The sequence below is a fragment of the Bos javanicus genome, chromosome 28, assembly GCF_032452875.1.
Source record: "Bos javanicus breed banteng chromosome 28, ARS-OSU_banteng_1.0, whole genome shotgun sequence".
NCBI classification, from domain to species: domain Eukaryota; kingdom Metazoa; phylum Chordata; class Mammalia; order Artiodactyla; family Bovidae; genus Bos; species Bos javanicus.
The window spans coordinates 14255919-14283214 of NC_083895.1; the positions used below are offsets into that span (position 1 = coordinate 14255919).

At 38.2% G+C, this 27296-nt stretch overlaps 1 protein-coding gene across 6 annotated transcripts in view; it reads left to right on the plus strand.

The window, feature by feature from the left end:
- Positions 1–27296, plus strand: part of LOC133240345 (zinc finger protein 33B) — an 87511-nt gene that overhangs the window by 40089 nt on the left and 20126 nt on the right. For 3 of the 6 annotated variants that reach the window (XM_061404951.1, XM_061404950.1, XM_061404955.1), the window contains exons 2-3: positions 17366–17510; positions 18169–18264. In XM_061404951.1, coding sequence (XP_061260935.1) covers positions 17366–17510; positions 18169–18264 — 241 coding nt within the window. Of the gene's footprint in view, positions 1–475; positions 894–1960; positions 2098–4742; positions 14910–17365; positions 17511–18168; positions 18265–27296 lie in introns of those variants that run through there. The other 3 variants (XM_061404953.1, XM_061404956.1, XM_061404954.1) reach the window with 3 other exon arrangements.

Here is a 27296-nt window from a genome sequence, read left to right on the forward strand (position 1 = left end):
TGGGTTGCCAGGCCCTTCTCCAAGATGTTTATATATAGAGGAAGACTATTTTCTTTTGGATTGTGTCTACTTAATTTATCTACTATTTTCATTTATTGCTTTCATGATTTTAATGAACTTGCTTTCTTGTCTGCCACACCCCCCCCCGCCCCGCCCGATGATATAACTCTTTTATTGTATTAATGGGATATATTTCCTAGTATTTGTTTATTTATTTCATTTGACTGTGCTGGGTTGCCGGATCTTCTATCTTCCTTTGGGCAGCTGGATCTTTAGTTGTGGCATGTGAACTCAGTAGTGGCATGTGGGATCCAGCTCCCTGACCAGGGATTGAACCAGGCTCCCTGCTGGAAGTGTGTAATCTTAACCACTGCACCACCAACTAAGTCCCCATTTCCCAGTATTTAAAAAAAAAAAAAAAAAAGTGAAATTGACGAACAGTTTTCCTTTACTTGACTGTATGTAAATCTGCATTCTGACTGCACAGAGAACTCGGCTGTAATCCGTAACTTTGGAGAAAGTCCCTGACCGGCTCTAGCTGCTTAAATTACCTCAGGTCCAAATCTTCCGCTGCCAGGTGGGCTGGACTCTCAGCCAATCCCAACCCGCTGGTCGGGGAGAATAAAGGGAAACAAAGTTCTAGTGGTCAGCGTGGACTGTCTGGCCCTGCGTGCGGACCATCTGCGCATGCCTAGTTCCACCTTTTCCCTCTATGCATTTCCGCCTTTGCTTCTGTTTTTCTCCAGCCGTGCGTGGGAAGCGGTTACGGGGCTGATGAGTCTGTGCACTCTTCTGGGCTCAGTGCCCCTTGGAGACGGAGAGGCGAGTGAGCTCGGGATGGCTGGTTGAGGACCGTAGGGGTTCCGTGTAGTTTAGGGAGTAGGAGGGAAAAGGTCAGTACCCATGGTGGGGAGGAGCTCTGTAGACCCCTGGGGCGGCGAGAAGGGGGCGTCTCCATTGGGAAGAGTGGGCCGAAGTCCCTGACAGACTAGCCCCAGCCCTGAGCTGGAGCCCCCGCCCCCCGTGCGCGTGCGAGACGCCCTGTTTCTAAGGGCTCAGGAGGAGGGACTTAATATACAAGCAAGATGCAGGCAGCGATCTGGTGGCACGGGGCGGGGGCAGGGCTGCTGAGAGAATGCTTGCTGTGGAGGGGCGAGTGTTGCGGGGCGTGGGGTCTTGGGAGAAGAGCCAACAGTCGGGGCTGATCAGTTAGCTTAGCTTTGTACACAGACTCCGTTCCTTTGGTTCTCCATTTATCCTTTTTGGATTCTAAACTGCCCTCCGGTCATGTCCATTACTTCATGTTGTTTCTCTTCTGCTTGCCTTAGCATTCAGGAAGGATATTCAAGAGTTATCTGTTTTTTTGTCTCTTTGGATAGAATTTCTTTCTCTTTGTTTCTGAAGATTAGTGCCTTGTTCAGATCAGTTAGTGGCGAAGACTAAAAGATCTGACTCATAAGGCAGTATTGTTTATACTTTTCCATACAACTAAAAGCAAGTGTTTTATAGAAGAGTCTTCTGTGAAATGGCAACAATGGTAAAACATGGGTCTTTGCTTAAAGCACTGCTTTTTATAGCTTTCTGTGGAGTCACTAAGCAAAGGTTTAGTAACGTTAGTAGGGAAGTTAAACAGCCTAGTCCTGAGTTTCTTCTTTTTCTTTCTTTAGTCCTAAGTATTTTTTTAACAACAGTTTTGGTGTAATTAATATTCATTGTGTGTATTTTTGTTTTAATCAATTTTATAATTAAAAAAAAATTCATGAACACCAAGGGAGACTTAAACTGTTATAAGATATCCCTAGGCGGTAAATACTTAACTCTGAAAAAATGTATACCCAAGAGCTACATGGTAATATTAGAGTTGTATTAGGTAGGTGGTCATCAACAATATATATATATCCATGTCTTTGAAGGTCAAAGGGACATTGACATTTTTTTCCTTATCTAGTGGTGTGTTTAGCTTTAATAGGAAAGGAGAATTCAGGAACTGCCACACAGGCCAGATCTTTCATGACTCCAGTCCTCTTCTTCTAACCCAGTGTATCTTCAGAGTTGTCTACGTTTTTCCAGGAACAACCAAAAATGAATAAATCCCAGGTGAGTTTGTTCATTCATTCCTTTGTTTAACAGTGGACTTTGTGAGATTTGTAAGAGTCCATACATTAAGATAGGAAATCAGTAATAGATAAAAATTGAACTTCATAGAAAATATAAAGATAGCAAATCAAGAACAGAACCAAGTTGGCTTATATGTACTGATCATTTATATAACAGACTTTCTAAGTTAACCTGCAAATAGGTTTATGATGTTTCTGATAACCATGGCAGAAAGGGATACACTGTATTTTGGATACAAAAAGATTCCTTTCAAGACGCAACAAAGTCTTATGGAAGATACCCTTTTTGCTCGGGACACATGGTAAGTAATTTCCAGGGACAGCTCTGAAGTGAGTGCCTCAAACCATTCCTTACTGAGGGTAAAAAGGTTGAAGAGATGGTTCAAATAATGAATTTTATGATAGTCTTACTTATTTTTAGAGTATGTTTAGAGGAATAAATGGCCTGCATGCTTGTTACAAAGCTGTTTTATCTTCGCCAAGCTGTGTGTAGAAGTCCTGAAGCATGTGGTTCAAAGTTAAATTCTCTGGTAAATGTTTCTGAGTTCTTCAGTCAGATTTCATCCCATAGCATTCTGTCTTTGTTCTTTTCCACTTTAGAATCTATTCAGGTAAAAGTCACCAGTGACTTAATTGTAGTTGTCTTCCTTGAACAACTGCTGCATTACTGACTGCTCTCTCCTGGAAGGTCTCCTTTTTTCACTTCTGAAACCACTCTTCTGATGGCTTTTTCTTGGGGTACTCCTCATTGTGCCCCAGAGTTTAGTTCTGAGTTTAGTTCCAGCTTCTACTAGACTTCTCATTTTACCCCCACATTGGAAAAATATGTAGATAGTTGAACAATACTATATATTGTTTGGGGTGCTTTTTAAAAATACATAAACTATTTTAATGTATCTGTGATACAGTTTTCTCCTGGTTCACTAGTAATTTAAAATCTATTGATATGTAGTTTTATTCCTTTTAATGCCATATTTTTCTATTCTCAGTATTCTATTGGTAGACATTTAGATAATTTCTATTTTTTAGTAATATAAACAGTGCTACTGTGAATATTCTTGTCACTCTGCACAAATTTCAGGTGTGTCTCAGACTCTAGAGCAGTGCTTCTCAAAGTGAGGTTCTTTGCCTGGAAGCAGCAGCATCACCCGGAAACTTGTGTGAAATTGCAGATGCTCATGCCCTATCTCAAACCTGCTGGCAGAGAAATGGAGGGGTAGGCTCAGCAGTCTGTTTTAACAGTGTATTCATGTGATGCAGATACTTTCTAAGTTTAAGAATCACTGCTCCAGAGTTCTGTGATTAATAGGTTTGAGTTATAGGATATGAAAATCAAAACTATTTTCCTTTCCATCTCTCCAGATATAAAAATTACTTCCTCCATAATAGATGAAAAACTTAACTTTGATTTTCTGACTGATTGTGGTTGTGCAGCTTTCATAAGTGTATGGCTTTTCAGGTTTTGCACTGTTTTGTATGCATTCCCTGTGTATTTTAAATGGTAATCTTTTGTTATAACTGTTACTAATTATCTTTTCTCAGTATGCTTTTTGTCTTTTCATTTAATAGTGTATTTTTTGAAACTTTTATATTGTGATACAATCTTTTTGTGCTTTCTGTTTTTTATTCTTGTTTTCCTTACCCCAGGGGCCTAATGAAATTTTTTGTTTTGTCTAAAAATGCCAAGCATGTTTTTTTTTTTAAATAGTACCTTAAGCCATCTTGAATTAAAAAAAAAAATATATATATATATATAATGTGATTAAAGGACCTAATTTTATGTTATCCATCTGTAAAAAATAAAGAGAACAATAAAAGGATAATATTTCCTGACCAAGCACTAGCAAAACAGATCTGAGTGGGAATACCTGCCACATGTCTTCATTATGAAAGCTGCTGGCGTAGACTGGGTAGATTTTGTCATGTTCACAAAGTATCCATTGAGAGGCATTTGGGTTTTATTTACATTCCCACCAACAATGCAAGAGGGTTCCCTTTTCTGCACCCCTTTCCCAGCATTTATTGTTTGTAGGTTTTTTGATGATGGCCATTCTGACCGACCGGTGTGAGATGATACTTAATTGTAGTTTTGATTTGCATTTCTCTATTAATTAGTGATGTTGAGCATCTTTTCATGTGCCTCTTGGCCATCTGTCTTCTTTAGAGAAATGTCTGTTTAGATCTTCTGCCCATTTTTTGATTGGGTTTGTTTTTTTGATATTGGAGAATGCTTAAGGTCTACTCTCAGCAAGTTTCAGCTATATAATACTATACAGTTAATAGTCAACATACTGTACATTAGATCCTCCTAAATTATTCTTTTTTATCTTTTTTATTGGCGTATAATTGCATTACGGTTCATTTACCATGAAGTGAATCAGTTTTATATATACATATATCCCCTCCTTCTTAAACCTCCTTCCCACCCCACCCCCAACCCACCCATCTAGGTCTTCAAGAGCACTGAGCTGAGCTTCCTGTGCTTTATTTTTTTTTTTTTTTCATTATCTCTGAATAGTTCTGCTATGAAGTTCTTTACACAGCTTACCTTTATATTTGATACTTTATAATTTCACTTTGAAGGATACATCCTAAGGAATTAGGCTAAAAGATGACCAAAGGTAAGCTTCCTGTGCTTTATAGCAGATATTCCCACTAGTTATCTGTTATACACATGGTAGTGTATGTATATGTCAATCCTAATCTCCCAGTTCATCCCACACTCCCCTTCCTCCCATGTCCATGTGTCCGTTTCCTACATCTGCTTCTCTATTTTTGCACTGGAAATAGGTTCATCTGTACCATTTTTCTATATTCCATACATATGTGTTAATATGTGATGTTTATTTTTCTCTTTCTGACTTACTTCACTCTGTATGATAGACTCTAGATCCGTCCACATTTCTACAAATGATCCAATTTCATTCCTTTTTATGGCTGAGCAAAATTATTCTTATAATGACTGAACATTTATACCTTTTGATTTATATCATTCTGTTTCCCCTTTCTCTTAGCCCTTGGCAACCCCCATTTCATTCTCTTTCTGTGAATTTGGCTTTTATTGGAGGTGGTGGTGGTGGTTTTAGATTCCACATGTAAATGATACCAGTAGTATACCTTTTGTTGTCTGACTTATTTCACTTAGCATAATGCTCTCAAGGTCCATTAACATTTTTCCCAATGTCAGGATTTCCTTCTTTTTATAGCCAAATAGTATTCCATTGTATATACCATTACATTTTCGTTATTCATTTTTCTTGAACATTCATTCATCCTTGAATGTTTCCATCCTTTGGCTATTGCAGGTAATGCTACAATGAACATGAGGGTACAGATATCTCTTTAGGATAGTGGTTTTGTTTCTTTGGGGTTTATACCCAAGAGTGGAATTGCTGGATCATAAAATAGTTCTATTTAAAATTTTTTCAGGAGCCTCCATAGTGTTTCCATAATTGCTACACCAGTTTACATTCCCACCAACAGTGCACAAGACTTCCCTTGTCTCTGAATCCTTTACAACATTTGTTATCTCCTGTCTTTTTAATAATAGCCATTTTAACAGGTGTGAGATAATATCTCACTGTGATTTTGTTTACATTTGATTAGTGATTTTGAGCACCTTTGGCCATTTGTTTGTCTTTGGAAAAATGTTTATTGACATCCTTTGACCATTTTTAAATTGGATTATTTGCTTTCTTGCTTTTGAGTTATATGAGTTCTTTATGTATTTTGTGTATAATCAGAAACATGTCGGGAATATTTTCCTATAGGTTGCCTTTTCAAATTTTTTGATTGTTTCCTTGGCTGTGCAGAAGCTCTAATGCTTTTGTTTGTTTTGGCCACACTATGTGGCACTGTGGGATCCTAGTTCCCAGACCAGGGGACTGAACCTGCGTCTCCTACAGTGGTAGCTTAGAGTCTTAACCACTGGAACACCAGGGAAGTCCCCAGAAGCTCTTACATGTGATGTAGCCCTGTTTGTTTATTTTAGCTTTTTTTGCCTGTGCTTTTGGTATCTTATCCAAGAATGATTGCCAGGAATAATGTCAAGGAGCTCCTTCCCTGTGTTTTCTTCTAGGGTCTTATGTTTAAGTCTTTGATCTATTTCAAGTTAATTGTTCTGAGTGATGTAAGATCAGGGTCCAGTTTTATTCTTTTGCAGGTAGATACCCAGTTTCCTCAACACTAGTTACTAAAGAGATTATCCTTTTCACATTGTGTGTTATTGCTGCTGCTAAGCTGCTAAGTCGCTTCAGTCGTGTCGGACTCTGTGCGACCCCATAGATGGCAGCCCGCCAGGCTCCACCATCCCTGGGATTCTCCAGGCAAGAACACCAGAGTGGGTTGCCATTTCCTTCTCCAATGCATGAAAGTGAAAGGTGAAAGTGAAGTTGCTCCGTCATGTCCGACTCCCAGCGACCCCATGGACTGCAGCCTACCAGGCTCCTCTGTCCATGGGATTTTCCAAGCAAGAGTACTAGAGTGGGGTGCCATTGCCTTCAATTAACTGTGTTAAGTGTGGTGTGAGTTTATGTTTAGGCTCTCTTCCACTTTTCTGCAACTGTTTTTTATCACACGTGAGTCTCCCTTTCACTATAATTAGTATTCACTTAATATAACTGAATTGGTTCTTAATTCATCCATTCAGCAACCATTTATGAATATTTATTATGTGTCCTAGAAAGAGATATATATAGTTTTTATAAATAGAAATTCTTAGAATTATGTAGGACGTTTAGTTTTTATATTACTACAAGTCTTATGATAGACACTTGTATCCCTATCAAGGGGGGCTTCCCAGTAGCTCAAATGGTAATAAATCTGCCTGCAATGCAGGAGACCTGGGTTCGATCCCTGAGTTGGGAAGACCTCCTGGAGAAGGGCATGGCAACCAACCCCAGTATTCTTGCCTGGAGAATCCTATAGACATAGGGACCTGGCGAGCTATAGTCCATGAAGTCACAAAGAGTCAGGCACAACTGAGTGACTAACACTTTCACTATGATAGAGATATAAACAAAATCCTGTTTCGTTTTCCTTAGGATTGTTTTTTCTAGTCAAAAATTAAGAAGTAGACCTTTTAAGTTTAAGATTCCTGTTTTTATGTTGGGTGATTTAATCTATTTTCATTTATTGTTGTTTGGTTTTAGGCCCTCTGTCCCACAATGTATTTACTTGCTGTGCTTTCTTGTTGGTTGTTCACACATATTTTATTGATTTATTTTATTTTGCTTTGTTTTTCTGACACTGAGTCAGCTTACAATGCAATATTCTATTTTAACATAGGATCCCTAAGTGATACTGTGTTTTTCCACCTTACCTTACTTCTCCACCTTACCAACTTACTTTACTTCTCAATCAGTGTACTCTCCCTCTTCAGATATTTAAGCAGTCTCAGCCTTGATACTCATGATAGGTAGCTACATCAACAGATACAAAGATTTTTATCAACATATTCTCTATTAGCAACTTAAGAAAATATCACATTTTCAAACCTTTCCTTTAAGAAGGTATAAATTATCTTGTTGCAAACCCCTGTAGCTACTGGCTGTCAACTTACTGGCAGATATTTATTGCTGATTTTATAAATTCATTTACTATTTCATATATTCCACTTTCCCCTTTTTCGAATTCTGATTTTTTAATTTTGTTTTGTGCTAGATCATGATACAATAAAGTGTGTAAGATGCATTCAATATAAGTGTATACAGCCTTTTTTTAAGACACATATATAAATCCTAGTAATTACCAACTAAGTCAACATATTTAATATTTCCGCCACCCCTTAAGGTTCCTTCATGACTTTTCCAGTCTTTAAGAACAACTTTCCTTCCCCTTTGTGGTGCTTGTCTATCATTATTTATTAATTTTGCCTGTTATTGAAACTTAGATGTATAGGATTTGTGTGTACATTTTTACATGAGGCTTTTTTCATTATATGTTTGATTCATTCATGTTGCTGCATGTACCAGTAGTTTATTTCTTGTATTGCTGCATACATGAAAAGAATACAATTTACTTATCCATTCTTTCTCTTTTTTTTTTTTCCTCTTCTTGCCACTTTTATTCAACATATTATTGGAAGTCTTAGTCACAGCATCATCTGTCATCCCTTTCTCCTCCTGCCTTCAGTCTTTCCCAGCATCAGGGTCTTTTCCAGTGAGTCAGTTCTTTGCATCAGGTGGCCAAAGTATTGGAGCTTCAGCTTCAGCATCAGTCCTTCCAATGAATTAGTCAGGACTTTAGGATGGACTGGTTGGATCTCCTTGCAGTCCAAGGGACTCTCAAGAGTCTTCTCCAATACCTCAGTTCAAAAGCATCAATTCTTTGGTGCTCAGCCTTCTTTATGGTCCACCTGTCACATCCATACATGACTGTTGGAAAAACCATAGCTTTGACTAGACAGACCTTTGTCAGCAAACTAATGTATCTGCTTTCATTTTTGTGTGTCTTTTTTTTTCTTTTTTAATTAAAGGATAATTGCTTTACAGAATGTTGTGGTTTTCTGTCATACATCAACAAACATGAGTTTGTGTTTTCAAGTCCTTGGAGCATCTTTACTATCATTATTCTGAATTCTCTTTCAGGGAGATTACTTATTTACTCTTTGTTTATTTGGTCTTGTGACTTTCTACCTTGCTCTTTCATTTGTGCTGTATTTCTCTATCTTTTCATCTTTTTTTTTTCCTTCTAACTTGCTCCACTTGAGGTCTCCTTTTCCCAGGCTTTAGGATTGTATTACTTCTTTCTTTTGATTTTTACCCTCAGAGGGAAATGTTGGGTGGTTTGTGTTGATTTCTTGTTAGGGATGACTTGTGCTTGTGTTCTAGTAGGAGGAAATCAAGCAGATAATTACAGAAATACTGGGACATATACATACACACATACAGTTATAACCAAAGTATTCTAAAGAAGAGTACAGGAGATTGACTTGGTGAGCAAGAGAACCCAGAGGTGATATCAAGCAATTGAAAGCAGAATTAGCTAATGCTCAATCTGTAAGTCTGTGCATGAGCAGAGGGCTCCCTGGGGAATATAGCATAGAGAGCTCAACAATGTAACTTGGTGAAAGAAGAGAGAGTGAAGGAATAAAGGGGGAGAATAAGAAAAATAGAAAAAAAAAGAGAAGGGAGGGGAAAGAGAAAAGAAAGGGCTGGAGACAATTGAAAAAGAAAAGAAAGATGAATAGACGTATGTGGAAAAGATTTATATATATATTCAGGAATAGTTACAGCTGGTAAAGAACTATAGGAAAAGCAGTGGAATATATAAAAAATAAAATTAAATTCATCAAGAAAAAAGAAAAAAAAAGTGAAAGAGGAAAAAATGGAAAAAAAAAATCTTAAAATGAATGTTTTTCTTTCTTTTCTTTTTTTTACAAACACAAAGAGGAAAACTCCAAACCACACAACCAACATTTATCTTTTGGAGGTAGAAATATGTAGAGAGAATAAACAGTGTGATGTATAAGAAAAAATCTTTAAATGAAATTTTTTCTTTAACAAGGAAAACAAAGAGAAAAACTCCACAGCACCGCAAAAGGCTAATGTGAAGGTGGAAATATGATGGAGAATAAACACTGTGATTTATAAAAAGAAAGAATCTTAAAATGAATTTTTTTGTTTTTATAACAAGAAAAAGAAAGGAAAACTCCACAGCACTGCTAAAGGCTAATGTGATGGTGGAGATATGTTGGGAGAATAAACAGTGTGATTTATAAGAGGAAAAAAAGAAAAAATTTGAAAAAGGTTCTCAAGGTTGTAGTTCTTGGTTGTGGAATCTGCCCTTGTGGATGGGGTTCGGTTAGTGTCCTGTGATGTTTTCCTGGTTGGGGGAGCTTGTGCTATTGTTACAGTTGATGGAGCTGGATCTCGCCTCTTTGAAGGGCAGTGCAGTGTCCAGTAGTAGGTTTTGGAGTGTCTGTGCATTCAGTATGCCTTTGGGCAGTCGTTCTAGCTTTCATGGTGTTAGGTACATGTATTTCTGCAGATGCTTTAAAGTGACCTCAGCATATATGCAGTGTCACCAGCCCCCTACTTGTCCCTGGGATCATGAAATGGTGCTTCTGTTCCCCTGTCCTGCCCTGTGGTGCTGGTTGAAGCTTGTTAGGTAGGTGCTTGTGTGGATGTTTTCTTGTGCCTTCTACATCACGGTGACTTGTGTGGGCTTCCCTCTGGCCCCTGAGCTTACCCTCTGTGTCACGGGGCTTGTGTGCACTTGTTTTGGCTCCCCAGGCCTGCCCTTTGCTTCCTTGTGTGCACTTATCTTAGCTCCCATGCACGCACTCTGTGTTGCGGGGTTTATGTGCACTTGTTTCATCTCACCCCCTTGCCCTCTTTGTCACAAGTGTCGTGTTCTTTCAGCTGTGCCAGGAGGGTTGTGTGCACTGCCCGTTTATATTCCTCCTGTCTATCGGTGCCCTGGTCCCATTTGTCTGCTGTGTCACACTAGGCCACCTGGGCCCGCCCTCTGTACTTCAAGGGTTGTGTGCACTGGCTGGGTGTGTCTGCGGCATCATACTCAGCTACCTGGGCCAGCCCTCTGTGCTGCAAGGGCTGTGCACTGGCTGGGCTTGTATGCCGCACCACCCTCGGTTCCCCAAGTTTGCCGTCTGTTAACAGACTGAGAAGAACAGTTTTCTCTGTTTACTGCCTTTAAATCCCTGCTTTGTCTAGTTTTCCAAGACTTCGAAGCTCCCCCTTGGGCCTGCCTATGAAGGAAGTTTCCCTGTGCATTGGGGACCCCTGCTGTTTCAGGGCTCCCTCCTTCCCTTGGGGCATAAGCTCCTGCCCAGAAGTTCTCCATCTTTTCCCTTAAAAAAATTTTTTTATTATTATTATTTATTTGGCTGTGCAAGGGATATTTTAATTGCAGCATGTGGGATCTAGTTCTTGGACCAGGGATTTAACCCAGGCCCCCTACATTGGGAGCACAGCATCTTAGTCACTGGGCCACCAGGGGGGTCCCCGTCTTATCCCTTTTTATGTCTCCATCCTCTCTCCTACCTCATTGCAGGAAGCTTAGCCTGTCCGCCTGGAGGCTGGGGTCTTCTGCTGCTGCCTAGAGAATGCTTTGTAGGAGTTGCTCCATATCTTGATGAGTTTTTGATGTATTTGTGGGGAGGCTGGTGATGTCCCCATCTTACTCCTCTGCCATCTTCCCCATTCTCCTTTTGATAGGCATTTTCTTTGTGTATCTAGTAGCTTTTAAGTTATATAGTTTCATATATTTTTAGTTTTTACTCTAGATACTACAATTTGCATTTGTGATATTGTTATTATAATAAATATGTATGTTGATTTTCCTGCAGGGTTTCTTAACTTACCTCCCTAAAACTAATAATATCTTAAGTGATAAAAGCTATAGGGAAATCTGTTGTTATAATATTGAGTATTTTTTCCTAGTTCCTGAAATAGCTCCACAACAATTAAGATGGTGTTTTTTGTTTCAGCCATACCTGAGTTTATGTTAATGAAGTGACTTTTGAAATGTCTCATAAGAATGAGGCACTGAGTACCAGGAGAACCAACCGTATGATTAGAGGGTTGGAATTCTCAGCCCCACCTCCCAGCCTCTGAGGAGGAGTGAGTGGCTGGAGGCTGAATTAGCCACCATTGACCAGTGATTTGATCAGTCTTGCATATATAATGTAATCTCCATGAAAGTCCGTGAACTTATGGGATTCAGAGAGCTTCCAGGTTACTTACAGGATTCAGAGAGCTTCCAGGTTGTTGAACATGGAGGTATTATTGGGAAGGTAGTGAGCTCTGAGAGAGCATGGAAGTTTTGTAACCTTTTACCCATCCTTGCTTTGGGTATCTCTTGCATCTGGGTGTTTCTGAGTTGTATCCTTTTATATTAACCCATTAATCTCATAAGTAAATTATTTTTCTGTGTTTTGTGAGCCACTCTGTCAGATTATTGAACTGAACAAAGAGGGTGTGGGAGCCTTGGTTTTTACCCAGTGGTTAGATACACTGGGCTTACACTTGGTGTCTGAAGTAGGAATGGTGTCACATGGAACTGAGCCTGGAACCTGATGCTGTAATGTTAGAATTTAGTTAATTGCTTGGGATGGGAAAAGTTCCCACTAATTTGGTGACCTGAGTAAAACAGAGGAGTTGAACTTTTCCTTTACAGAATTCTTACTTTCGTTTACCTTAAGTTAGTGCTTTACCTCTTCACAGATAGTACTAGAATCTTTAATCAGTTTAACCTTAATTATCCTATTACTAGTATTTTGATGTATTTTACTTTCAGTGTTTTTCATGGATTCCAAAAGACATTATATTTGTTGCTTTAAATTACATTTTCAGTTTTCTTTATATCATTTTCCTTAACTGTAGTATTTCTTGACTTGTGTGTATTATTGATAATTTTTTCAAACTTTATGTGGAAAATATATTCATTTTAGAAGAATATTCTTTCTGGATTTAGAATTTTCTGGTGACATTTTTCCTAGCTCTTTTAAAATGACATTCCATTTTCATTTTCTCATTTGCAAGTTGCCCATTCAAATTTTTGCCCAGTGTCTTCTCACTTTCATAGTTTCTTTTGAGAGATTTGCTGTCAGGTTTGTTACCAAGATGGCCTGCATTTTTGTCCTCATTAATTAAAAAAAAGTCTTTCTATATTAGAGATAGGACTTCTTTGTCAGATATATGTGTTCCAAATGTCTCTTTCCACTTTGTGTTGTACTTTTATTTTCCTTCTGTCGTTTGGTAAGGGTAAGATCTTAATATTGTAGAATTATTAATGTAATTTGCATCCTAGTTAAGAAGTCTTTGCTTATTCTTAGTGTCATGAAGGTATTTCTTACTGTATTTGCTAAAATTTTTACTGTTTTACTTTTCAAATTTAGATCTGTATACTGTCTAAAATGGATTTCTGTTTATAGTTAAAATAGCAGTAAATGCTCCCTATAATTAAACACTGTGTATTGAAATGGTTGTCCTTCTGTTATCCTTGTCAAAAATCAAGTGACATACATACATTTTGGACTCTTCTACGCTGTTGATGCATTTGAAAATTCTTGTGCCTGAGTCACAATATTTTAATTATGATACATTGATAATATATTATACTTGATATATGGTACTTCTTATGGCTTAATTTTTCTTTAAGATGATTTGTGTATTTTTACCCTTTGCATTTTCACATATTTTAGAATTAGCTTGTCTGGAATTTTTTTTGCAATTGGTATGAATTTTTATATCAGCATGGAGAGAATTGATATTTTTACAATACTGAGCCTATCTAGGAATTTCTTACATCCTTCTACTTATTTGGGTCTTCTTATTTTCCTTCATTATATTTTTTGTAAAGACTTTTATATTTTTCACACCCGCTGTTTGTTATACCTTTAAAATTTTTAATATTCTGATATTTGTTATATTGAACTTGTATCTAATTTCTAAACCTTTTGAGCTTCCCTGGTGGCTCAGATGGTAAATAATCTGCCTGCAATTGAGAGACACAGGAGACCTGCATTCAGTCCCTGGGTTGGGAAGATCCCCTGAAGAAGGGAAAAGCTACCCACTCCAGTATTCTGGCATGTACAGTCCATGGGGTTGCAAAGAGTTGGACACAACTGAGAGGCTTGCACTTCACTATTTGCATCCAAGTTTCAAGTTTATATAAGTGGGTTCTTTTGTCCTTTTGCTTTCCATTCCCTTTTTAAAAACAGAGAATTGGTCTGAAATAAAAACTTAGTCATGTATTTTCAGTATATTGTTGAATCTCTCCTTCGGCAGCTCTGTCTGCAACAATGATGCCTAAAGTAGAGGCATGCACTCTGGTGTTGTGTTAGTTGCTCAGTCGTGTCTAACTCTTTGTGATCCCATGAACTGTAGCCTTCCAGGTCTCTGACAACAGGATTCTCCAGGCAAGAATGCTGGAGTAGGTTAACATGCCCTTCTTTTTTTTCCCCACTCTGGATGACGTTGAAAACAGTTTAGTTGAATATCTTCTCCTGTATCATCTGCTGCACATCCTAATTATTGTCTCTGAATTGAAGAATTAGGACCTAAAATATGTATTGTAGTGTAATAGCATACTAGATTTTTACCTACATTCTTAAGTCTAAATAAGAATAAAGTTTGTAATAAACTTCTTGTTAGTTTATTTCTGTGGTTTATAGACAAATTTTTGTAGTGTTCAAAAGTATTCTTTAAGATGGAAAGTGATCACATACTTTGGAGTCCACTGGTCTAAAGTTATTCTATAGTGCTTTCCTTGAGTACTTCTGTGGCCCTTTTTCTTATCTCAACTCCTGTTTGCCTTGTTACTCATTTCCTGAGAGTGTTAGAGGGCCCTAGCCTTTGCTTGTGCAGTGACCTTATATTCATGAAGAACACAGTGTCACTCTTTATTCAGTAGCTCTTCTTCCTCAGTGAAGCTCAAAACAGAAGTAGTTTTGCTTCTTATTTATATTAATCTATTGAGTGTGTACTTTAACCACAGTACTTGTAACATATTACTCCATGTTTTTGGCTTTGGAGTACAGAATGAAGCAGGGCAAAGGCTGATAGAGTTCTGCCAAGAGAACGCACTGGTCGTAGCAAACACCCTCTTCCAACAACACAAGAGAAGACTCTACCCATGGATATCACCAGATGGTCAACACCAAAATCAGATTGGTTATATTCTTTGCAGCCAAAGATGGAGAAGGTCTATACAGTTAGCAAAAAAAAAAAAAAGACTGGGAGCTGACTGTGGCTCGGATCATGAACCCCTTATTGCCAAATTCAGACTGAAATTGAAGAAAGTGGAGAAAACCACTAGACCATTGAGGTATGACCTAAATCAAATCCCTTATGACTATACAGTGGAAGTGAGAAATAGACTGAAGAGACTAGATCTGATAGAGTTCCTGATGAACTATGGACGGAGGTTCGTGACATTGTACAGGAGACAGAAATCAAGACCATCCCCAAGAAAAAGAAATGCAAAAAAGCAAAATGGCTGTCTGAGGAGGCCTTGGAAATAGCTGTGAAAAGAAGAGAAGTGAAAAGCAAAGCAGAAAAGGAAAGATATACCCATTTGAATGCAGAGTTCCAAAGAACAGCAAGGAGAGATAAGAAAGCCTTCCTCAGCGATCAATCCAAAGAAATAGAGGCAAACAATAGAATGGGAAAGACTAGAGATCTCTTCAAGAAAATTAGAGATACCAAGGGAACATTTCATGCAAAGATGGGCTTCAGTTCAGTTCAGTCGCTCAGTTGTGTCCGACTCTTTGCAACCCTGTGAATTGCAGCATGCCAGGTAGTAAAGGAAAAAAATGGTATGGACCTCACAGAAGCAGAAGATACTAAGAAGAGGTGGCAAGAATACACAGAATAACTGTACAAAAAAGATCTTCATGACCCAGATAATCACAATGGTGTGATCACTCATATTCACATAGAGCCATACATCCTGGAATGTGAAGTCAAGTGGGCCTTAGGAAGCATCACTATGAACAAAGCTAGTGGAGGTGATGGAATTCCAGTTGAGCTATTTCAGATCCTGAAAGATGATGCTGTGAAAGTGCTGCACTCAATATGTCAGCAAATTTGGAAAATTCAGCAATAGCCTCAGGACTGAAAAAGGTCAGTTTTCATTCCAAACCTAAAGAAAGGCAATGCCAAGAAATGCTCAAACTACCACACAATTGCACTCATCTCACACTCTAGCAAAGTAATGCTCAAAATTCTCCAAGCCAGGCTTCAGCAATACGTGAACCATGAACTTCCAGATGTTCAAGCTGGTTTTAGAAAAGGCAGAGGAACCAGAGATCAAATTGCCAACATCCGCTGGATCATTGAGAAAGCAAGAGAGTTCCAGTAAAACATCTATTTCTGCCTTATTGACTATGCCAAAGCCTTTGACCATGTGGATCACAATAAACTGTGGAAAATTCTGAAAGAGATGGGAATACCAGACCACCTGATCTGCCTCTTGAGAAACCTGTATGCAGGTCAGGAAGCAATAGTTAGAACCAGACATGGAACAACAGACTGGTTCCAAATAGGTAAAGGCTGTATATTATCACCCTGCTTATTTAACTTATATGCAGAGTACATCATGAGAAATGCTGGGCTGGAAGAAGCACAAGCTGGAATCAAGATTGCTGGGAGAAATATCAAGAACCTCAGATATGCAGATGACACCATTCTTATGGCAGAAAGTGAAGAAGAACTAAAGAGCCACTTGATGAAAGAAGAGAGTGAAAAAGTTGGCTTAAAGCTCAACATTCAGAAAACTAAGATCATGGCATCCGGTCCCATCAGTTCATGGCAACTAGATGGAAAAACAGTGGAAACAGTGGGTGACTTTATTTTTCTGGGCTTCAAAATCACTACATTCCTCAGTGTGTATGCCCAGCAGAAAAAAAAAAAAAAAACAAAATCACTACAGATGGTGATTGCAGCCATGAAATTAAAAGACACTCCTTGGAAGGAAAGTTATGACCAACCTAGATAGCATATTGAAAAGCAGAGACATTACTTTGCCAACAAAGGCCCATCTAGTCAAGGCTAGGGTTTTTCCATTGGTCATTTATGGATGTGAAAGTTGTACTATAAAAAAAGCTGAGCACTGAAGAATTGATGCTTTTGAATTGTTGGGTTGGAGAAGACTCTTGAGAGTCCTTTGGACTGCAAGGAGATCCAACCAGTCCATCCTAAAGGAGATCAGTCCTGGATGTTCATTGGTAGGACTGATGTTGGAGATGAAACTCCAATATTTGGCCATCTGATGTGAAGAGCTGACTCATTTGAAAAGACCCTGATGCTGGGAAAGATTGAGGGGAGTAGGAGAAGGGGATGACAGAGGATGAGATGGTTGGATGGCATCACCGACTCGATGGACATGGATTTGGGTAGATTCCGGCCGTTGGTGATGGACAGGGAGGCCTGGCATGCTGTGGTTCATGGGTCGCAAAGAGTCGGACACAACTGAGTAACTTATCTGAACTGAACTGCATGTTTTCTTACCAGATTATATGCTTCTTGACTACAGGATGGTATTTGCTAATCTTAATATTTACAAGAACTAGAATAGTTCCAGATCCACTGTGGAAACTTGAGAATTAATAATTAATGCAAATTGGTTTACAGAATATTTCTTTTATGCTTTCTCTTGTTCTCCCAGAGTATAAAGCAAAAGGAACATTCTGCAAACCAGTTTAGTAATCTGTAAACAATAATCATGGTAGGGATTTGCTTCCATACATCTTTTCCATGTCATCTTAATTCTGAATATTTCAGATTGAACAGAAATTCCAGGGATTAGTATCCTTTAAGGATGTGACTGTGGGCTTCACCCAGGAGGAGTGGCAGCACCTGGACTCAACTCAAAGGTCCTTGTATAGAGATGTGATGCTGGAGAACTACAGAAACCTTGTCTCAGTGGGTAAGGTTGGTTTATTATGCAATTCTAAATGGCATTTAAAAATTCTTTTAAACCCCAATCCTCAAGGATGTTTCGATTGAATTATTAGATCCTCATGGTGGGATTAATGCATTTACAAAAATAGGAGAAGAAAAGGGATCTTTTGGTGTTCTCCACCTTGTGAGGACACAGCAAAATGGTAGCGATCTGCAAACCAGAAGAGAGGCCGCACCAGATTCTGACCATGCTGGCACCTTGATCTCCGAGTTCCCAGCCTCCAGACTGTGAGAAGTAAATTTCTGTTTTTAAAGCCACCTGGTCTATGATATTCTGTTACAACAGCCCAAACAGACTAAAGCATAAAGTAATAATACATGCATATGAGTATTAAATCAGATCCTCTTTGTAGGGCTTTCCTTGGCCACAAAGTTGTAACAAAAAAATTCTTTTAATTAAGAAGCTTATGGACATCATGTGAAGTTTAATGATATTTAAGATTGGAATTAAAGACTCAATGTTTATAGGTCACTTTGGGGCACCAGGAAGATATTTGTGTTTGCTTCTCCAGTGAAATGTTCAATGGCACCTTCATTGAGCAGCTCTAGAAGCTTCCTCCTCTTTCAGAGGCCCTGAAATCTAGGCCACCTGGCCCACGTCATAAATTATTTCACTTTAACAGGGTTTTGTATTACCAAACCAGAGGTGATCTTCAGGCTGGAGCAAGGAGAAGAGCCATGGATATTGGAGGAAGAATTCCTAAGCCAAAGCTTCTCAGGTGAGTTAATGTGTATTGAACAGGTGAACACCAGGGAATTTATTATCTTCCTCTGATTAGTCCAGAGGTTGACAACTTTCAATTTTTTTTTTTAAAGAATATCACTTTAGAGGTCCTAATACTTAGAAGTAACTTAGAAGTCTCCAGATACCACTCTTAGTAAAAATGTTCTCCTTTTGATTCACTTTTTGAATATTTATCATTCTTATATTTGCCAGTAATCCAGTTTTTGCCCACCCCATTTTATTGTTGTTTTCCTTGGTTACTCTATGATTCTCAAAGCAGTTTCAGTTGCTCATCTTACAACCTCCATTGCTCTGTATTCATGCTGTTATTAGCTATTCTTTCATACACTCATTTTTTTGACTCAAATAATTTTTGAGTACCTGCTGTACTCTTAAGAGCTGAGAGTATAGTAATGGAAAAATAATGCATATTAATGAGTTATAGAGATAGTATTTTTAATGCTCACAGGTACCTGAAAAGATAACATTACTAATCATCAGGGAAATGCAAATCAAAAGCACAGTGAGATATCACGTCACACCAGTTGGAATGGCTGGCATCAAGAAGATAAGAGATAATAATGTGTTGGCGAGGATGGGGAGAAAAGGGAACCCTTGTACACCATTGGTTAAGATGTAAATTGGTTCAACCACTATGGAAAACAGTATGGAGGTTCCGCTAAAAAGTTAGAACTAGAACACATTATCCCCCAGCACATTGAATATGTCACCCCATCTCCTGGACTCTGTTGTTTCAGATGAGAAGTCAAGTGTTAATCTTATTGGAGTTCCTTGTATGTTAATAATTGTGTTTCTCTTGTTGCTTTTAAAGTTTTTTCTTTGTTTCTTAAATAGTTTTGCTATGATGCATCTCTGTGTTTATCCCACTTGGAGTTCATCTTGTTGAATTTGCAGATTAATGTTTTTCTTTACATTTGCCAAATGTTTGCCATCATTTCATTGAATACTTTTTTTGCTCCTTGGTCTTTTTTCTTTCCTTCTGGTACTTCCATTATGAATGTTAATGCACTTAGTGGTATCCTTCATTTATTTGAGGCTTTATTCTTTATTTTTTCTCTCTCTGTTCCTTAGATTGCCTTTTGTTGGTTGAGCTATCTTCACTTTCACTAATTCTTCTTCCTGTAAGCATCAATCTACTATTGAATCCTTCCAGTGAATTTCTATTGCAATTATTATAATTTTCAAATCTAGAATTTTGATTTGTCTCTTTATTCTTACTCTCTATGTGATGATCTGCCTTCATACTAATATTTATTTCCTTAAGCTTGGTAGTTTTTGAATGTATTTATAATAGCTGCTGTAAGGTCTGCTAAGTCCCATATCTGGATCCTCTCACAAACAGTTTCTATTGTTGGCTGTTCGCCCAGTATAGGTGGAATTTTCCTGTTTCTTTGTATGTCTTATAATTTCAAAACAAATACTTCAGATAATATTTTGTACCTACCGTAATGAAATTGAATCAGTATTTTTTTTTAAATCATAAAAAGCAAAAGTCCAGGACCAGATGACTTCACAGGTGAATACTACAAAATGTTTAGAGAAGAGTTAACACTTACCCTTCTCAAACTGTTGCAAAACATTATAGAGATATGTTTATTTCATTTGGTGCAGAATGCTTTTGACAAAATTCTACATCCATTTACAATAAAACTCTTAGCAGAGTGTGTATAGAGGGTCATATATGATAAAGCAACAGCTAACATCATTATTCAGTGGTAAGAAACTAAAAGCATTTCCTCTAAGGTTAGGAACAGGACAGGAATGCTCACTCTCTCACCACTTTTATTCAACATAGTATTAGAAGTGCTAGTCATAGCAGTCAGACAAAAGAAAAAGAAATAAAAAAAAAAAAACACACACACACACACACACAAAAGAAAAAGAAATACAAAGCATATAAACTGCAAAGGAAGAAGCGAAACTATCATTGTTTGCAGATGACATAATACTATACATAGAAACTTCTAAAGGTGCTGCCAAAAAGCTATTAGAGCTCGTCAATGAATTTGGTAAAATTGCAGGATACAAAATTAACATACAGAAATCTGTTGCATGTCTATACACTAACAACAGGCTATCAAAAAGAGAAATTATGGAAGCGATCTCGATTTTGGTCACCGGTCACTGCTGCCACCACCACCTCCCACCCTGTTCTCTTTCTGGTCGGGTCAGGCCCAACTGGTACCATGTGTGCCCGGCAGAGACTGAGGGAGAGATAAAGAGGAGGGGAGGAGGAGGAGAGGATTCAGGGAGTAGGAGCTGGGGAGCCCTTCTGCACCACAGGTGTTTATAGCTGTAAATATTCATCTGAGCACTGCCTTCACTGTATCCTAAAATTTCCAGATACTTGTTGAAGATAGGAAAGCTTATCAAAGAGACCATAGGACTACTGTACTGTATTTGCTGTTTATCCTGAAGCTCAGGTGAGGCAGAACTCAGCTGATTCTATTTTTTTATTGTTTACTTCCTATTGGCCAAGCAAGACTTTTACTTGGAGAATTCTGTTGTACAGAGCCTGACATCATCTGGGAGCCATAACAAAATGGGAGCATACATTTTCAACTGTCCATTATTTGTGGATCAATAAAGATCAAGCCCTGAGCCTATGGAGTGGGAGCTGACTCCCAAGACCCTTGATTACCAGGGAACTAACCCTAGGGAGTATCAAATAGTAAGAACTCACAGGAAGGAAACCACTTTAATATCAGACCCAGCATCACCCAACCACCAGTAGCACCCTGTGCAAGACACCTCATGTAAACAACAAACAAAACAAAAATACAAACCCAGTCATCAGCAGACAGGATTACCACCTCACTCAGCCTTGCCCATCAGAGGAAAAACAAACAAAAACTCAGCACAAATCTCACCCTAGCTTACACAAACCACTGGACCAACCTTAGGAGGGCAGAAACCAAAAGGAAGAAAGAATTCAACCTTGAAGCCTGGGAAAAGAAGACCTCAAACACAATAAGTTAAAAAAAAAATAATGAAAAGGCAGAGAAATACTACACAAATGAAGTCCAAATAAAGGAAGATAAAACAGGCAAACTACCTGAAAAAGAATTCAGAATAATGATAGTAAAAATGATAGAAAACCTTGAAAACAAAATGGAGAAATTAAAAGAATCAATTAACAAAGACCTAGAAGAATTAAAGAATAAACATGCAGAGACAAACAACACAATTACTGAAATTAAAAGTATCCTAGAAGGAATCAATAGCAGAATACCTGAAGCAGAAGAATGAATCAGTGAGCTGGAAGATAAAATGGTAGAAATAACTTATGAAGAGCAGAATAAAGTAAAAAAGAATGAAAAGAGCTGAGGACAGTCTCAGAGACCTCTGCTGCTGCTGCTAAGTTGCTTCAGTCGTGTCCAACTCTGTGCAACCAACCCCATAGACGGCAGCCCACCAGGCTCCCCCGTCCCTGGGATTCTCCAGGCAAGAACACTGGAGTGGGTTGCCATTTCCTTCTCCAATGCAGGATAGTGAAAGTGAAGTTGCTCAGTCATGTCCGACCCTTAGTGACCCCATGGACTGCAGCCTACCAGGCTCCTCTGTCCATGGGATTTTCCAGGCAAGAGTATTGGAGTGGGGTGCCATTGCTGGGACCTATCAAATGCACCAATATTTGAATTATAGGGGTCAAGGGTATGAGAAATTTTTTGAAGATTATAGTTGAAAATTTCCCCAACATGGAAAAGGAAATAGTCAACTCCAAGAGGCACAAAGAGTCCCATACAGGATAAACGCAGGGAGAAACACGCCAAGACATATACTAATCAAACTAACAAAGACTAAACATGAAGAATATTAAAAGCAGCAAGGGAGAAGCAACAAGTAACATAAAAGGGCAACCCCATACACTTAACAGCTGATCTTTCAGCAGAAACTCTTCAGGCCAGAAGGGAATGGCAGGATATATTTAAAGTACTGAAAGGGAAAAATCTACAACCAAGATTACTATACCCAGCAAAGGCTTCATTCACAATTGATGCAGAAATAAAAAGCTTTTCAGAAAAGCAAAAGAGAATTCAGTACCACCAAACCAGCTTTACAGCAAATGTTAAACAGACTTATATAGTCAAGAAATACAACAGGAGAAAAAAGATCTACAAAATCAACCCCAAACAATTAGAAAGTGGCAATAGGAACATATATATCAATAATTACTTTAAATGTAAATGGATTAAATGCTCCCACCAAAAGACATAGACTGGCTGAATATATACAAAAAGAAGACCCATATTTATGCTGTCTAGAGGAAACCCACTTCAGACCTCAAGACACATATACACTGAAGGTGAGAGGCTGGAAAAATATATTCCATGCAAATGGGAAGCAAAAGAAAGGTGGAGTAGCAGTTCTCATATCAGACAAAATAGACCTTAAAGAAGTTTACAAGAGATAAGAACACTACATAATGATCAAGGGATCAGTCCAAGAAGAAGACATAACAATTGTAAATATCTATGCACCCAACATAGGAACACCTCAATACGTAAGAAAAACACTAACAGACATAAAAGGAGAAACTGACAGTAACAAAATAATAGTAGGAGACTTTAACACCCCACTCAAACCAAAACATAATATTAGTAAACACAAGTCTTAAATGATACATTAGATGAGATGGACCTCATTGATCTCTTCAGGACATTCCATCCAAATGCAGAAGAATACACCTTCTTAAGTGCACATGGAACATTCTCCAGAATAGACCACATCTTGGGTCACGAATCAAACCTCAGTAAATTTAAGAAAATTGAAATTATATCAAGAGTCTTCTTTGAACACAACACTATGAGACGAGATATCAATTGCAAGAAAAAACTGTAAGAAACACAAACACGTGGAGATTAAACAACATGTTTCTAAAACAAGTTTACTGAAGAAATCAAAAGGGAAATCAAAAGATTTCTAGAAACAAATGACAATGAAAACACAACAACTCAAAACCTACGGGATGCAGCAAAAGCAGTTCTAAGAGGGAAGTTTATAGCAATACAATCCTACCTCAAGAAACAAGAAAAACATCAAATAGACAACCTAACATTACACCTAAAGCAACTGGAAAAAGAAGAAGAAGAAAACCCCAAAATTAGTAGAAGGGATGAAATCATAAAGATTCAAGCAGAAATAAATGAAAAAAGCAGCAGTAATGATGAATAAAACTAAAAGCTGGTTCTTTGATAAGATAAACAAAATTGACAAACCCTTAGCCAGGCTCATTAAGAAAAAAGAGAAGAATCAAATCAACAAAATTAGAAATGAAAAAGGAAAGGTTACAACAGACAATGCAGAAATACAAAGGATTATAAAAGATTATTATGAACAATTATATGGCAAATAAAATGGATAGCCTGGAAGAAATGGACAGATTCTTAAAGTTCAGTCTTCCAAGACTGAACCAGGAAGAAATAGAAATTATGAACAACCCAATTACAAGCACTGAAATTGAAGCTGTCATCAAACATCTCCCAAAAAACAAAAGCCCAGGAACAGATGGTTTCACAGGAGAATTCTATAAAACATTTAGAGAAGAGCTAATGCCTGTCCTTCTAAAACTCTCAAACAGTTGCAGAGGAACACCTCCAAACTCATTCTACGAGGCCACCATCACCCTGATTCCAAAACCAGACAAACACAACACAAAAAAAGAAAACTACAGGCCAATATCACTGATGAACATAGATGTAAAAATCCTCAACAAAATTTTAGCAAACAAAATTCAGCAACACATCAAAAAGCTCATATTCCATGATCAAGTTGACTTTATTCCAGGGATGCAAGGATTCTTCAGTGTACAAAAATCAATCAGTGTGATATACCATATGAACAAATTGAAAGATAAAATCCATATGATCATCTCAATAGATGCACAAAAAACCTTTGACAAAATTCAGCACCTATTTATGATTAAAACTCTTCAAAAAATGGGCATTGAAGGAACCTACCTCAACATAGTAAAGGCCATATATGTGATAGTGAAAGTGAAACTGAAAGTCACTCAGTTGTGTCTGACTCTTTGCGACTCCATGGACTATACAGTCCATGGAATTCTCCAGGCCAGAATACTGGAGTGGGTAGCCTTTCCCTTCTCCAGGGGCTCTAGATCCCAACCCAGGGATCGAACCCAGGTCTCCCTCATTGCAGGTGGATTCTTTACCAGCTGAGCCACAGGTGAAGCCCATATATATAATAAAGTGAAAGTGAAGTTGCTCAGTCGTGTCCAACTCTTTGCGACCCCATGGACTGTAGCCTACCAGGCTCCTCTCTCCATGGGATTCTCCAGGCAAGAGTACTGGAGTGGGTTGCCATTTCCTTCTCCAGGGGATCTTCCTGACCCAGGGATTGAATCCAGGTCTCCCACATTCCAGGCAGAGGCTTTAACCTCTGAGCCACCAGGGAAGCCATATATAAGCCTACAGCAAACATTATTCTCAATGGTGAAAATGAGCCACCAGGGAAGCCATATATAAGCCCACAGCTAACATTATTCTCAATGGTGAAAATGAGCCACTAGGGAAGCCATATATAAGCCTACAGCAAACATTATTCTCAATGGTGAAAATGAGCCACCAGGGAAGCCATATATAAGCCCACAGCTAACATTATTCTCAATGGTGAAAATGAGCCACCAGGGAAGCCATATATAAGCCTACAGCAAACATTATTCTCAATGGTGAAAATGAGCCACCAGGGAAGCCATATATATATATATATATATATATATATATATATATATAAAATAAGCCTACAGCAAACATTATTCTCAATGGTGAAAAACTGAAATATTCCCCCTAAGATCAGAAACAAGACAAGGGTGTCCACTTTCACCACTATCATTCAACATAGTTCTGGAACTCCTAGCTAAAGCAATCAGAGAAGAAAAAGAAATAAAAGGAATCCAGATCAGAAAAGAAGAAGTAAAGCTCTCACTCTTTGCAGATGGCATTATACTGTACATAGAAAACCCTAAACATAGTATCAGAAAATTACTAGAGCTAATCAGTGAATTTAACAAAGTTGCAGGATACAAAATCAATACACAGAAATCACTTGCATTTCTATATACTAACAGTGAAAAATCAGAAAGAGCAATTAAGGGATCAATCCCATTCACCATTGCATCAAAAAGAATTAAATATCTAGGAATAAACTTACCTAAGGAGATGAAAGAACTGTACACAGAAAATTATAAGACACTAATGAAAGAAATCAAAGATGACATAAACAGATGGAGTGATATTCCATGTTCCTGGGTAGGAAGAATCAATATTGTGAAAATGACTATACTACCAAATGCAATCTATAGATTTAATGCAATCCCTATCAAATTACCAATGGCATATTTCACAGAACTAGAACAAAAAAATTCACAATTCATATGGAAACACAAAAGACCTCGAATAGCAAAGCAGTCTTGAGAAAGAAGGATGGAGCTGGAAGAAGTCATCAAGACAGTATGGTACTGGTACAAAAAGAGAAATATGAACCAATAGAACAAGATAGAAAGCCCAGAAATAAACCCATGCACCTATGGGTACCTTATTTTTGACAAAGGAGGCAAGAATATACATTGGCGCAAAGACTGCCTCTTCAATAAATGGTGCTGGGAATACTGGACAGCTACATCTAAAAGAATGAAATTAGAACACTTCCTAACACCATACTCAAAGATAAAATGGATTAAAGACCTAAATATAAGACCAGAAACTATAAAACTCTTAGAGGAAATCATAGGCAGACCACTTGATGACATAAATCAAAACAAGATCCTTTATGACCTACCTCCTAGAGTAATGGAAATAAAAACAAAAATAGATAAGTGGGACCTGATTAAACTTAAAAACTTTTGCACAACAAAGGAAACTATAAGCAAGTTGAGAAGATAGCCCTCAAGAATGGGAGAAAATAATAGAAAATAAAAAAAAAATAAAAGAATTAATTTCCAAAATATACCAGCAGCTCATACAACTAACTCAGTACCAGAAAAACAAATAACCCAATAAAAAAAAGTGGGAAAAAGAGCTAAACAGACATTTCTCCAAAGAAGAGATATAGATGGCTAACAAACACATGAAAAAATGCTCAACATCACACATTATTCAGTTCAGTTCAGTCACTCAGTCCTGTCCAACTTTTTTCGACCCCATGAATTGCAGCACACCAGGCCTCCCTGTTCATCACCAACTCCTGGAGTTCACTCAGACTCACGTCCATCGAGTCAGTGATGCCATCCAGCCATCTCATCCTCTTTCATTCCCTTCTCCTCCTGCCCCCAATCCCTCCCAACATCAGAGGCTTTTCCAATGAGTCAACTCTTCGCATGAGGTGGCCAAAGTACTGGAGTTTCAGCTTTAGCATCATTCCTTCCAAAGAACACCCAGGACTGATCTCCTTTATAATGGACTTATTGGATCTCTTTGCAGTCCAAGGGACTCTCAAGAGTCTTCTCCAACACCACAGTTCAAAAGCATCAATTCTTCGGCACTCAGCTTTCTTCACAGTCCAACTCTCACATCCATAAATAACCACTGGAAAAACCATAGCCTTGACTAGACAGACCTTTTTGGCAAAGCAATGTCTCTGCTTTTGAATATGCTGTCTAGGTTGGTCGTAACTTTCCTTCTAAGAAGTAAGCGTCTTTTAATTTCATGGCTGCAGTCACCACCTGCAGTGATTTTGATGCCCCCAAAAATAGTCTGACACTGTTTCCACTGTTTCCCCATCTATTTCCCATGAAGTAATGGGACCAGATGCCATGATCTTCGTTTTCTGAATATTGAGCTTTAAGCCAACTTTTTCACTCTCCTCTTTCACTTTCATCAAGAGGCTTTTTAGTTCCTCTTCACTTTCTGCCATGGGGTAGTGTCATCTGCATATCTGAGGTTATTGATATTTCTCCTGGCAGTCTTGGTTCTAGCTTGTGCTTCTTCCAGCACAGCGTTTCTCATGACGTACTCTCCATATAAGTTAAAGAAGCAGGGTGACAATATG